Below are 12,948 nucleotides of genomic sequence, written 5' to 3'. Positions count from 1 at the left end.
AAAAAAAACTGTGGTTTGCAGTCTGTCTCAGCAGACTGCAGGCTACTACTGTGTGCTCCAGGTTCAATTGCAGCTGGAAAATTTACTTTTTTGATTGCTCCCATGCTTATTGGCTAGTTAGTGGGTAGCTATTTTTCTGAGATTCATTTAACCTACTGAAGGTCTGTGCTCAAAGCTTCTCCCAGCCATTTATGGTCATCTCTGAACGCATCAACACCTCTAGGCAGTTCCCTTGGACCTGCTCAACAGAGCAACGCACTTGGGAATTTTTCATGAGGAATTATCCTGGTTGCCCTCCATGCTGCCCTCTTCTGGCCTCTATGGACATGGCTGGAACTGAACTCTTGTCCTCTACAAGAGCATTATACAAATGAACCATCTCTCTAGGCCCCTTGACTTTCATTTAAAAATCCTGTATTGGGTCATATAGTGGCACATGCCTTTAATCCCAATACTTGGGAGGCAAAGGCAATATCTTTGTGAGTTCAAGTCCAGCCTGGACTGCATAATGAGTTCCAGGACAGTCTGGGCTATGTAGAGAGACCTTGTCTCAAACAAACATTTTTATTGCCATACTTTACCTTGTGGTAATCCAGCTGCTTGAGTTCAAGACTGCCATGGCTGTCGTGTCTAGAAGAGAGCATTCCACAATGCTCTACCCTATTTCTACCAACATTTTAATTTTTATCCGTGTGTGTGTGTGCATGTCTATGCAATGGGTGCCACAGAATGTGTGGCAGTCAGAAGGCAACTTTGCAAAGTCATTTCTCTTCTCCCACCCTTACATAGGTTCTAAGGATCAAGCTCATGCCACCAGCCTTTGCATGGCAAGCCAAATGTCCACGTATTTAGTCACCTTAATGGCCCCTAAACATATGTGTGCATATGTAGTATGTGTGTGGAGGGTTGTTGTGTGTAACTTGCACATGGAGGTCAGAGGACAACTTTGTAGAGTTGATCTTCTCCTTCACTTTTACCATGTCTCTATCAAGTCTGTAGGCTTGCACAGCTAGCACCTAATCTACTGAGCCATCTCACTGGCCCTTCTATCCAGGCCAGACAACTGGTTATCAAATTCTGTTCTTGCATTCCCAGTGTAATACCTTCCTCTTTCCACTGTCAGTCTGATATTCATGGGGACCACAGCTGGCAGCTATTGTCTGTGTCCCTGTGTTGATTTGAATGAATAACGTCTCCCACGGGTTTATGCAACACTTGGAGTTGGTGGCAGTGTTTGGGGATATGATAGAACATTTAGGAGGTGGAGCCTCGGGCTGGAGAGATGGCTCAGCCGTTAAAGGCTAGGCTCACAACCAAAAATATGAGGAGGTGGAGCCTCCCTAGATGAGATGCATCACTAGGTCAGGCTCCAAGGATTTAAGTCTTTCTCTGCTTCCTGTTCATCCTGCCTCCTATTCCTGCTGCCAGGTCTTCCCCACCATTAGAGTCTGTCTCCAGAACTTGTTTCAATCCTTAAATTGCTTCTGGCCATGGTATTTCATTACAGCAACAGAAAATAATACAAAATTGGGTTTGAGAAATCTGTTTTGTCTAGACTAGAAAAGTGGTTGGGCCACTCTACTCAGAGCCTGAGGGTAATGCAAACCGTCACGAAACTCCAGAGGCAAAGACTTAGCCATGGGGCTGAAGGCTTTAGTAAGAATCTGGCTGCATTCTGCCCTTGCCTTAAGAGGGGGCCTGAGGCTAAACTAAAGTAGGGTACTAATTTAATTGTAGAAATTCAAGACAGCGTCACATTGAGTCCATAACACAGTTGTTAATGATTGCTTTTAAATCTACAATGACAAACATTAAGTAGAACAAAAAACCTGAAACTTACAGTCTGGAACAGAAGAGATGTTAGAGGCTGAAACTGTTTGGATTAGTGCATTACATTGTCATCTCCTGATCTGCCCTGGAAAGATGAAAAAGGTGCCTTCAAAGCAAGACCACACCACCTTATAAAACAACCTAAGAAGTTCTTGCTTTCCAGAATGCAAGTGCACACAACAGTTTCTGTAAATGGTCCACGGGTCCATCTTAAGCTAGCAGCTAAACTTGGCAATGTCATCAACACAGTTCTAGCTTGGGAGATAGACTGAGGGGTTGTGATTCAGAGAGCTGTTGAGGCCCATGTGTGACAGGTTAAGTATCCCTTTGAGGAGCCCCTCAGTGAAGCTGAAGCTACAATGCAATGGACTCATAGATGTTGGGAGACAACAGGACCCTGAGACATCTTCCAGAAACTGCTGCACACAGGAAGAAGCAGACCAAGAAAGTGACATGTTGGAAAGTAAAACTGAAGGGCAGAGCAGAGCCATCTAAGCCCTTTGAGATCGGAACTTGGGACACCAAACACAAAGTTATTTGGAGTCAGCCCTGCGGGGCCGACCAGAGCAGACGTCCTAAATTCAATTCCCAACAACCACATGAAGGCTCACAACCATCTACAGCTACAGTGTACTCATATATACATAAAATAAATCTATAAAAAGGGGGGGGGCAGTACATATATAGCCTCAGCATGCCAACTGCTACAAATGGAGTTGCCTCAAGTGGGCTGGGGGACACAGTGGTATACACCCATAATTTACCAAGCAGGCTTATGCGATTCTGGGAATTGAGCCTAGAGCTTCCTGGATGCCAGGTAGTCATCAACCAAGACAGATTTCCAGAGCAGAGTTCTCTTTTTAATCAATCACAAAGTACTTTAGAATCTCACAGTGGACAGCCTTGAATTATCTATCCAAGCTCACTGTACCAGTCAGTAGAACAGGGTAAGAGAGTATTTTGCCAGCTGTAGCACACAGACTGCTACATGAACAGCCTAGGGATAACTATGGCTGATGTTACACAGTAAGCTCTGCCTTACAAAACTAACTTACAGAACTCAACATGAAGTCGTGCTTTAAATAAAAACCGGCATTAAATTCCCAATGGAAGGAGGGCACTGACTTACACAGGCTGGCTGTCCTCTGATTGCCACACAAAGTCCCAGTGTACACCTGAGCCTGCCCCATTCAAACTAGCACACAATGTGGAACTTTTATTCATGTGATTTCTGTACATCAGGAATACAAGAGTAACCCTTTACAAATGGAGCTGATTTTACCAGAATAAATGACAAAACCAAAGCAGTGTCTGGTGACAGTGACAGGGCTTTATGGTTCAAACCCAGCCAAGAAGTTTGTTACAATCTCTTTCAGCTTTGCATCTGACTGTTCTGAGATTTTCCCATCAGACCTGTTTGGAAATGAAAACAGAAGAGTCAATGACTAGTTAATGATCTGAGTAAAGATTCAACGACAAGGCTACAGGGAACTGTTAAACTTTCCTAAACATGCTAGGTAGCTCACACCTGTGATCCTAGCACTTTCGAGGCTGAAACAGGACTATCAAATACTGAGAACACTCCAGGCTACATAGTGAATGCCAAGACCAGGCAGGGCTAGTATGCAGCAAGACCAGATTCCAAGCCAACCCCCACCTCGAGGGAAAGCAAGCCTATGCTAAAACTGCACTAGTCACAATAAAGGCCACCAACTCCATTTATACCTGATATTGCCCAAGAGGGTCTGGTGCTGGCTGATAACATGAGACAGGAAAGCACTCTCAAACTTCGTGATCTTACTGGGCTCCAGTTTATCAAGATAACCCCGCACACCGGCATAGATAACAGCCACCTGTTCTTCAATAGCCATGGGAGCTGGAAAAAAAAATAAATTAAATGAATTGCTTAAATGCCATTTTACCAAAGTCACAGAATTTTTCCTTCAAATACTATGGACCACCCCTTTTGACATTCTGAGCCCATAATTCCACTTACCACTCTTTCCCATTCTCCCCTGCAAAAATGGGAAGTGCAACCTTTGGTATAGCCTATAAGCACTGCTTATAACCTGATGGTGTTATACAGTATTTGTGGTATAATTTGCCACCAATTAAAAATAGTATTTTTTAGCTAAGATAAAAAACATGCTAATACCCTTCTAAATCTGCTAAATTCCATTCATACAACATAAAGATGAATTAAATAGATTTGGTTTTCTGTTACTAATTTCAACATTACATTCAAATGGTGGTAAGGACTACATTAGTGGTACAACCCAGACCCTAAATTACAGCAGGAACCTGAATAAAAAAAGAACTCACAGTACTGTCCTTGCTTTAGCAACTCAGTCAGACGGACACCACGGCTCAAGAGCTGTTGAGTGGCAGCATCCAGATCAGAGCCAAACTGGGCAAAAGCAGCGACCTCCCGGTACTGAGCCAACTCCAGCTTCATGGTACCTGCCACCTGAGCACAAGAGTCAGTGTCACCATGACTCGAAGTCACACAGCAGTATAAAACTCAGGTCACATGCATTTAAGATTTTAAGCTCTCAAAAAACAAAACAAAAGAAATATTTAAGCTAGTGACAAATGCCCGTGTCAAAGAGAAGAAAAATTACCTGCTTCATGGCTCTGGTTTGGGCAGCAGATCCGACACGGGACACAGACAAACCCACATTAATGGCAGGGCGGATGCCTTTATAGAACAATTCTGTTTCCAAGAAGATCTACAATCCAAGTATACGGACATTAGCAAGCGTACTCTTTTCCCCCAAATTTAAGTCACTGTGCCAAAACCTGAAACCTAAAACTTGAGTTAGACTGTTAAGTGACCTTTCAGAAATACATGAACCCCAACACTCAGAGGCAGGGGGATGAAAGCTAGCTTCAGCTACATGCAATTGCTGGCCAGTCTAGACTACACCAAGCCCTAATCTCAACAATCTACAACAAGGTAGTAATATAATTTCTCAAAGTTATCTAGGGCTAGAAAAATAATGAGTATAAATGAACCAAAATATGCCTAGCCAGGTGGGGAGGAAGCATGCTTTTACTCTTAGCTCTTAGGAGGCTGAAGCAGGAGGCTGGAAGGTCAAAGCTACTCTCAGCTACACCGATAGTAAGACAGCCAATCACCCCGGAACTGGACTTACAGATGGTTATGACCTGGCTGGGATCCAAAGCCAGGTCCTCTATGAGAGCACCAAGTGCTCTTAGGGCCACTGAGGCATCTCTAGATCCTACTCTACAGTATTCCACAAAAAAGTAAAGGCAATTTACAAATAAGTTCATGCTTATTAGTCTCAACTAGTGCCTTAGAATAATCACTCATTTTTACACTAATATTAGTCAATCTAATACCTGTCCGTCAGTGATGGAAATAACATTGGTTGGAATGTAAGCGGACACATCACCAGCCTGTGTTTCAATGACTGGTAAGGCAGTCAAAGAGCCACCACCAAAGGAATCGTTCATCTTGGCTGCTCTCTCCAGCAGGCGGGAGTGCAGGTAGAACACATCACCGGGATAGGCCTCACGACCAGGGGGTCGGCGGAGCAACAGAGACATCTGGCGGTAAGCCACAGCCTGTGGTACAGAATGTGGTGAAATTCAACTGTTAAACAAGCTGCATCTGCTAATCTCCACTAAGATGCAAATAAACAGCTTATAGAAGCATCCTTTGACCTGTTTGGATAAGTCGTCATAGATGATCAAGGCGTGCTTGCCATTGTCTCTGAAATACTCCCCCATGGAGCAGCCGGAGTAAGGAGCCAAGTACTGAAGTGGGGCCGCATCAGACGCAGTGGCCGACACCACGATACTGTACTTCATGGCATCTGGAGAAAAAAGTTTACATTCACAGAGCTACCACACAAAATTGTCCACTGCCCTCTATTCAGGAGTTGAGAGAGGGGTCCTCAGGGGCAATGGAGCTTGCTACAGAAGCCTGAAAACAGCTAGATCCCTGGAACTCACAGAGAAGTGGAAGGACACACCCTAACAAGGTCAATGTCCTAGGCTTGTCCCAGCACCAAATAAACTAAGAATAATGGAGTATCCTTATAATTCTAGGAGGTGGAGACAGAGGAGCCAAAGTTGCAGGTCATCCTTGACTATATAACAAATTCAATGCCAACCAGGGACAGATGAGATGCCCTACATTCTCACACCCTGTGAAATACTCAACCAGGCACGGTCACATAAACTTCTAGTCCCTACTAACCAGGAAGTAGAAGCAAAAGATTGTTTAAGGTCAGCCAGAGCTGCATGAGACCTCATCTTAAAAAAACAAATCCAGGCCAGGCGGTGGTGGCGCACGCCTTTAATCCCAGCACTTGGGAGGCAGAGGCAGGCAGATTTCTGAGTTTGAGGCTAGCCTGGTCTACAGAGTGAGTTCCAAGACAGCCAGGGCTACACAGAGAAACCCTGTCTCGAAAAACCAAAAGCCAAAAAACAACAACAACCAAAAAAAAAACAAAAAAAAACAAACAAACAAAAAAAGGAAATCCAGGGGCCTTGGTTGCTCAGAGGCTGTTCCAAGATTACCTACAGAAGCCCAGGGAGCAGCGCTCTCCCGTACCTGCATCCGTCAGTCTCTTCACCAGCTGAGCCACAGTGGACCGCTTCTGACCAATAGCGACATAGATGCAGTACAGCTTCTTCTTTTCATCAGTCCCATCATTGAATCGTTTCTGGTTGATGATTGTGTCAATGGCAATCGATGTTTTCCTTTATGAGAGGCAAAATGTCACTCAATGCAGGATTTCCAGGCACGACTGTGCTACACCACTGTTAATTTTCGCCTGCTACTGCCCCATTACAACCACTGCATTCACATCCCAAAATATATATTTACTAACAATCCACATTAGTTCGAACTTTTAACAGGCTTTAAGACATTACCCGGTCTGTCTATCACCAATGATCAGCTCCCGCTGACCACGGCCAATGGGTACCAGGCTATCCACAGCCTTGATGCCGGTCTGCATCGGTTCCCGCACAGAGATTCGGGGGATAATTCCAGGGGCCTTCAGGCCCACTCGTCTACGGGTCTTGGAACCAATTGGACCCTATAAAAATATTAAGCATTAAAATTAAATAAAAGGAACCCTCAAAGTGATTAGCTGTGATGTCTGTCACGTGAGCATCCAATACACATAAACCCACCTTTCCATCAATAGCATTACCGAGCGCATCAACTACACGGCCCAACAGTTCCTCTCCAACTGGAACATCCACGATGGCTCCTGTTCTCTTCACAATATCTCCTTCTTTGATTAGTTTGTCATTCCCAAACACGACAACTCCAACATTGTCAGGTTCCAAGTTCAGGGACATACCCTGCACAGAGGATAAAGGACAGTGAGGCCGGAAGGGCTCTTCTCCCACACAGCAGCCGACACTGTTCCCTTTCCACCCGCTTTGCTTCTCTGGTTCAAATTTCATGAACTAGCTCAGAGTGGGTGCTTGCCCGGAGATGACCACAGGTAGGAGACCCTCCTGAAGGTTGGCATTGGCAGAACTCCTCAGCTACACACTACCTCACCCGTCAGTGATGGTTCTTTAAGTTGTTTTATTTACATTCCAAATGTTGTCCGCCTTCCTGGTCCCTCCTCCAAGAGTTCTTCACGCCATCCCCCCCACTTGCCTCTGAGAAAGTGCCCTCCTATTCCCAAGTGCCCTCCTATTCCCACCCCCTCCCTAGAGTATCAAGTCTCAACAGGATTAGGCAGATTCTTCTTACTTTGGAAGAGTCTGCACGGCTACAAAGGAACTGATAGGAACTCACTGAGATCGATGCAAATGCTTCCTAAACTTTCAACTTCAGTGCCACAGACTACAACTTATTTATCAGGGAGACTGTGGACTTGGCTTAGCCAAACTCTAGCTTATTCTCTTTACAACCTACAATAGGGGAGAAATGAGGCAAATTGAGACTTAAATGTTTTTAATTCTCTTTTGTTTTGTTTTGGTTTGGTTTGGTTTGGTTGTTTGTTTTTTGGCTGGAGAGACAGCCGTGGGTGCTGGGAACTGAACTCTTATATTTTTGGTTGTAAGCCTAGCCTTTAAGGACTGAGCCATCTCTCCAGCCCCATTTTTAATTCTTGACAAGCTCTGAATTACTAAACTAGAAAGCAAAGCTACAGATCTAAAATGACAACACTCCCATTTATAAGTCACCTTTAAGCCTGAAGAGAATTCCACCATTTCTTCTGCCTGAACATTCCTCAGCCCGTGTACTCGGGCAATGCCATCACCAATGCTCAAGACACGCCCAGTCTCTTCAAGGTCAACAGATGTATCTGCTCCAAGAATCCGCTCCTCAAGAATGGAGGACATCTCGGCAGTGCCTGAGAGGACAACTCAATTTAACAATCTGATCCCCAACAATTAGTGTCATGACAATAATCAAAATCATCCTAAAACATAAAATAAACTAATTTAGAAGTTAGGAATCTTGGGGCTGGAGAGATGGTTCGGCCATTAAAAGTGTTTGCTGCTGCAGAGGATCCGGGTCCAGTCCCCATCACCCACGTGACAACTCACAACTGTTTAACTCCAATTCCAGAGAATCTGAAACCCACTCTGGACACCAGACAAGCAGCACATGCATATACCCAGGCAGAATACTCATATACATAAGTAAAAATAAATACATTTTTATAGTTGTATATTGATCACTGTCAAAATTATTGAAAACGAAGTGATTAAGAGGAAAAGCTTCACTAGGCAGACAATAATGTTAACTGATAAAATTAAATATTACCCTGCCCTAACATTTTACCTTTTTTTTTTTAAAGATTTATTTATTTATTATATGTAAGTACACTGTAACTGTCTTCAGACATACCAGAAGAGGGCGTCAGATCTTATTACAGATGGTTGTGAGCCACCCTGTGGTTGCTGGGATTTAATTCAGGACCTCTGGAAGAACAGTCAGTGCTCTTAACCACTGAGCCATTTCACCAGCCCCAACATTTTACCTTCCTTTCCACTTAATTTCTAAAGAATCTCTATACATATGTTAAAATCTTAATTTTTGGCTAAACTTTATAAACACTTTAAAATAAAGCACATCTTTAAAAAGGCAACGGGAGCAGCAAAATAGCAAGCTCATCTGGAAAAGTGTCAGCTGACACACCTAACAGCCGAATCTTCATACCTACAACCCACATGGTAGAAGAACAGCTCCCCCAATGCTCTCCTCTGATCTCAACAAATGCCTTGAGGCATGCAGCCAGCCTGCCCCCTCCCCTTAATAAGATGTATACAACCAGCAGCTAGTGAGATGGCTCTGGATCATCTGCAGGCCTGGTAAACAGAGTCCCAGCCCAAGACCCACAGGTGGGAGAGAACTGGCTCCTGAAGGCTGACCTCTGACCTCCACATGTATGCCACAGCTCCGGCTCGCACAAGTGTTCAATAAACAAATGCAAAAATAAACACAACAAAAAGTAATAAAATGTCCCCTTTAAAGAACCTAAGTACCAGTGCTAATATTACTATATAAATACACTTAACTGTTATTTTAAATTCCCTAGCACAGAGCCAGGCACATTGCTCAGTAGTATTTGCCTCCAAAGCCCTGGGTTCCATCCCTAGCGCCTCTAGAAGGAAAAGAGAAAAGTCTCCAGCGCGTCTCCAAAGAAACTGCTTCATGCGTGTGGGCCTCACTCCCCACTGCACCTCCAGGGATGCGTGTGGGCCTAGGGATGCGTGTGGGCCTAGGGATGCGTGTGGGCCTCACTCCACTGCACCTCCAGGGATGAGTGTGGGGCCTCACTCCCCCTGCACTTCCAGGGATGCGTGTGGGTCTCACTCCCCCTGCACCTCCAGGGATGCATGTAGGGCCTCACTCCCCCTGCACCTCCAGGGATGCTTGTGGGGCCTCACTCCCACTGCACCTCCAGGGAGAGCAGGCGCTACTGTCTGAAAAAGCCTACCAGTGGGCTGGCCAGGTAGCTCAGCAGTTAAGAGCACTGACTGCTTTTCTGAAGGTCCTGAGTTCAAATCCCAGCAACCACATGGTGGCTCACAACCATCTCATAATGAGACTGAATGTCTGAGGACAGCTACAGTGTACTTACATATAATAAATAAGTATCTTCAAAGAAAAAGCCTACCAGTAAAAAAATTGTTCATTTTCTTATACTTTTTACACGAGGCTTAAAAAGAAAAATAAAATCACAGTTGAGAGAGGGTGCCTAGTGCATTTGTTTTCATTCAAAAGAAATCAAAAGAAACCATACTGCAAAACAGAAATAAGAAGAATAGTTTCATTAGACAAAGAGAATCTATCAAGACAAAGCACTTTAACAACTTAAGTCTCTGTAGCAACATTTTTAAAAAAGAGAAACATTTAAGGGGGGAACCTCCCCCCTTAAAAACTGACTTACCAGTCTTCTGAAGTTGAGAGTTAGAGGCATGGAGACTTCTTGCACCAACAAAAGATGACCCCAAAGCATTTTTGGAGACCTAGCACAAAGACACTCTTTAGCCAGTCTGATTCTTTAGAGAGCATTCCTCACACCTAAGCCCACGCACACTGCAGGAGGATCACCTGGAATTTCAAGGCATGCTGATTTACACAGCAAGTTCCAGGCCAGCCAGAACCGCACAGAAAGACCCTGTCTCAAAATCAACAAAACAAGTCTCGAAACCTCCATAAACAGACAAGCTTAAGTACAGACTCTATGATGATCAGACTGCACATTTTGCTAAAAAGTTGATGACTTAATTACACAGGAAATTATCTATTTTTGCATCAATTATTGCAACTGCTGGTACAGACCAGAGAAAGCTTATTTTAAAATACAATGGTTAAAATCGTCCCCTTAAAGATATTTTGATAATAGTACTTTGATGCTATTTTTCAACTGAGTTGTAGAAAATCTCAACTACCTAATGAGGTGAACCTCAGTGTAGTTCCAATTTTTCTTAAAAAGGCAAATAAACATTGAGTGACCAAATTACTGCTGTGGCTAGGTTAGAAAATGAGATAAATTCCAGGACAGCCAGGGCTGTACAGAAAAATCCTGTTTCAAAAAAAAAAAGAAAAAGAAAAGAAAAGAAAATGAGATAAAATTTTCATTGTCTTAAAAAAAAAATCTAGCAGCAAAGTGGAACCAGAACCCCTGTAATTTTTCTCCTTGCAGTGCTGTGATTGGCCACTTTGAACTCTGAATTGGCTGGTTTTTAAGAGGACCAATACAAATCTTTTCTTAATATGCCTTTTTCTTTTTTTTTTTCTAGCAGAAAACTAAGATGTTACCAACCAGTACTTTGTTAGGGAAGCAGGATAGCAGCATATTTCTCCTTTTAGATTCAGATCGCCTTTATAATGAAAAGGTAAATGTATTTATATAGAGCTTAAAGGCCATCCATTCTTTTAAGAGTTAGTCTCAAGGTCCTGGGAGATCATTAGTAAGGGGCACTGAGGTGGACAACTCAAGGACAAAAATCTTTTAAAGTGTCAGCCACCAGGTTTTGTGCCTAATCTAGTCCATTTACAAAAACCCCATCGCTGTTGACAGTGTAAAACCACACGAATTGCTTCTGCACCTCGCGACGTTTTCTCGATCTTTCCCGTATTCAGCACCAAGTGGATAAACCATCCAACAATTGAAGAGTCACTTTCATTTACTCCTTTCCCTTGAATTGACCTCCGAGCGGGGGTGAAATGCTAGGGCCTGCTGACCTTCCTACAATGTCAAGCTCTCCTCCTCCTCCTCCTCTTCCTCCTCCTCCTGCACAGGGCTGCTGACAGCTCCTTTGACCTTCAGCTGAGCAAGACCCCAGGAGCAAGCCTCTCTGGGCAGGCCAGACAAGCAGCAGCGCAAACCCTGACCTTCACCTCTAGGGCCGCCCTCACTCCAAGACCGGAACCCTCCTAAAGCCCCTTTGCTCCGCAACGCCGAGGTCACGGATCCCCGCCCCACCGCGCACCGAAGGCCTGCCTAAGAGCCCCTCCGCCGTCCGCGCTGCCGGGCAGCCACGGTGCAAGATGGCGCCGTCCGCCCCAGCCCCGCACTGCACCGCTCCGCAGAGACCCGAGCCGCTCCCACGCCAGCCTGCCCAGGCCCCGGTGCTCACCAGTCCCGCCCGTCGAGGGAGGGCACGGGCCACGGCCGCGGCGATGCGCACAGACAGCATCCTTGCAGCTTCTTGGAGAGATCTTCTGCAGCCGCAGCCTCCGGACGACTGGCACAAAATGGCCGAGCGCGAAGGAAGGTCAAGGCAGCCAGCCCACCTGACCCGGAAGTACCGCCTCTCGTCTCCGGACGCAATTCTTTTTTCTTTTTTTTTTTTAAGTTTAGAACTAAAGATGAACGAATCAATTATCTCCAGCCTCCTCCCTGGCGTTCATCATTTTAATTTTTGGTCTTTTTGAATCGACCGGGACCGACTTGTAGTTGCCCGGGAGACCGCGTTGAGTAGTGGAACCAGAGGAGACGCGTCCCTGAAGGTCGCCTAGGGCGGACTGCGTAGACGAAGAGCTAGGTTATTAGTGCCAGTGGGGTTACACTGCAGTGCAGAGGCAGTCCGGGTCGGGGTAACTCTTGAACAGCGCACCCACCCAGAGGCTTTTAGTCCTCAGGTCCTGAGAACAATCTGAAATTACTGAAACTGTTTCTTATTACTAGTGTGTGTGTGGTGTGTATGTGCATGTGCGCCCAGAGAGCAATCCTCTCCTTCCACCGTATGTGGATCCTGAGAAAACAAACTCAGGTCAAACTTGGAGTGCAAGCACTTTACCCACTGGCCATCTTGCTGGCCCCCTATTCGCCTTTTTAATAAATATCCAAATCTTTTTTGAATTGAAAGGTTTTATTATGTATTTGTTTGCATGTGTGTCTGCACCGTGTTTGCCTGGTGACCCCAGAAAGGCTGAAGGTCTTGTGGAACTGGAATTACACATGGTTGTTAGCTACCATGTGGGAGCTGGGAATCAACCCTGGGTCCTCAAGTACGGAAGCTAATGCTCTTAACCTTTGTTCCATTTTTACAACCCAAGTACCCAAATCTTATAAGGCATTTGATAGCACAAATGAAAGAATTGAAGTTCTTTAAGGTTCAGTCTAAAAGAATCTTTTCTGAGACGCTGCGCCGGATGAC

The 12,948-nt window shown here is 44.9% G+C and overlaps 1 protein-coding gene across 1 annotated transcript; it reads right to left on the bottom strand.

Annotated features, from left to right (window-relative positions):
- Positions 1 to 2,668: 2,668 nt before the first annotated feature.
- Atp5f1a (ATP synthase F1 subunit alpha) lies at positions 2,669 to 12,246 on the bottom strand. Its single transcript, XM_031366096.1, has 12 exons — positions 11,926 to 12,246; positions 10,230 to 10,308; positions 8,014 to 8,183; positions 7,000 to 7,173; positions 6,736 to 6,902; positions 6,413 to 6,561; positions 5,518 to 5,669; positions 5,194 to 5,418; positions 4,452 to 4,559; positions 4,153 to 4,297; positions 3,556 to 3,706; positions 2,669 to 3,243 (listed from the first exon to the last, which is right to left on the bottom strand). The coding sequence occupies exons 1-12, from the start codon at positions 11,983 to 11,985 to the stop codon at positions 3,162 to 3,164; spliced, it is 1,662 nt and encodes a 553-aa protein (XP_031221956.1). The 5' UTR covers positions 11,986 to 12,246; the 3' UTR covers positions 2,669 to 3,161.
- Positions 12,247 to 12,948: the final 702 nt, after the last annotated feature.

This window comes from Mastomys coucha, unplaced genomic scaffold (genome assembly GCF_008632895.1).
Source record: "Mastomys coucha isolate ucsf_1 unplaced genomic scaffold, UCSF_Mcou_1 pScaffold13, whole genome shotgun sequence".
Lineage (NCBI taxonomy): Eukaryota > Metazoa > Chordata > Mammalia > Rodentia > Muridae > Mastomys > Mastomys coucha.
The sequence above is the reverse complement of the archived record's forward strand: the minus strand, read 5'-3'. Positions and strand labels throughout refer to the sequence as shown.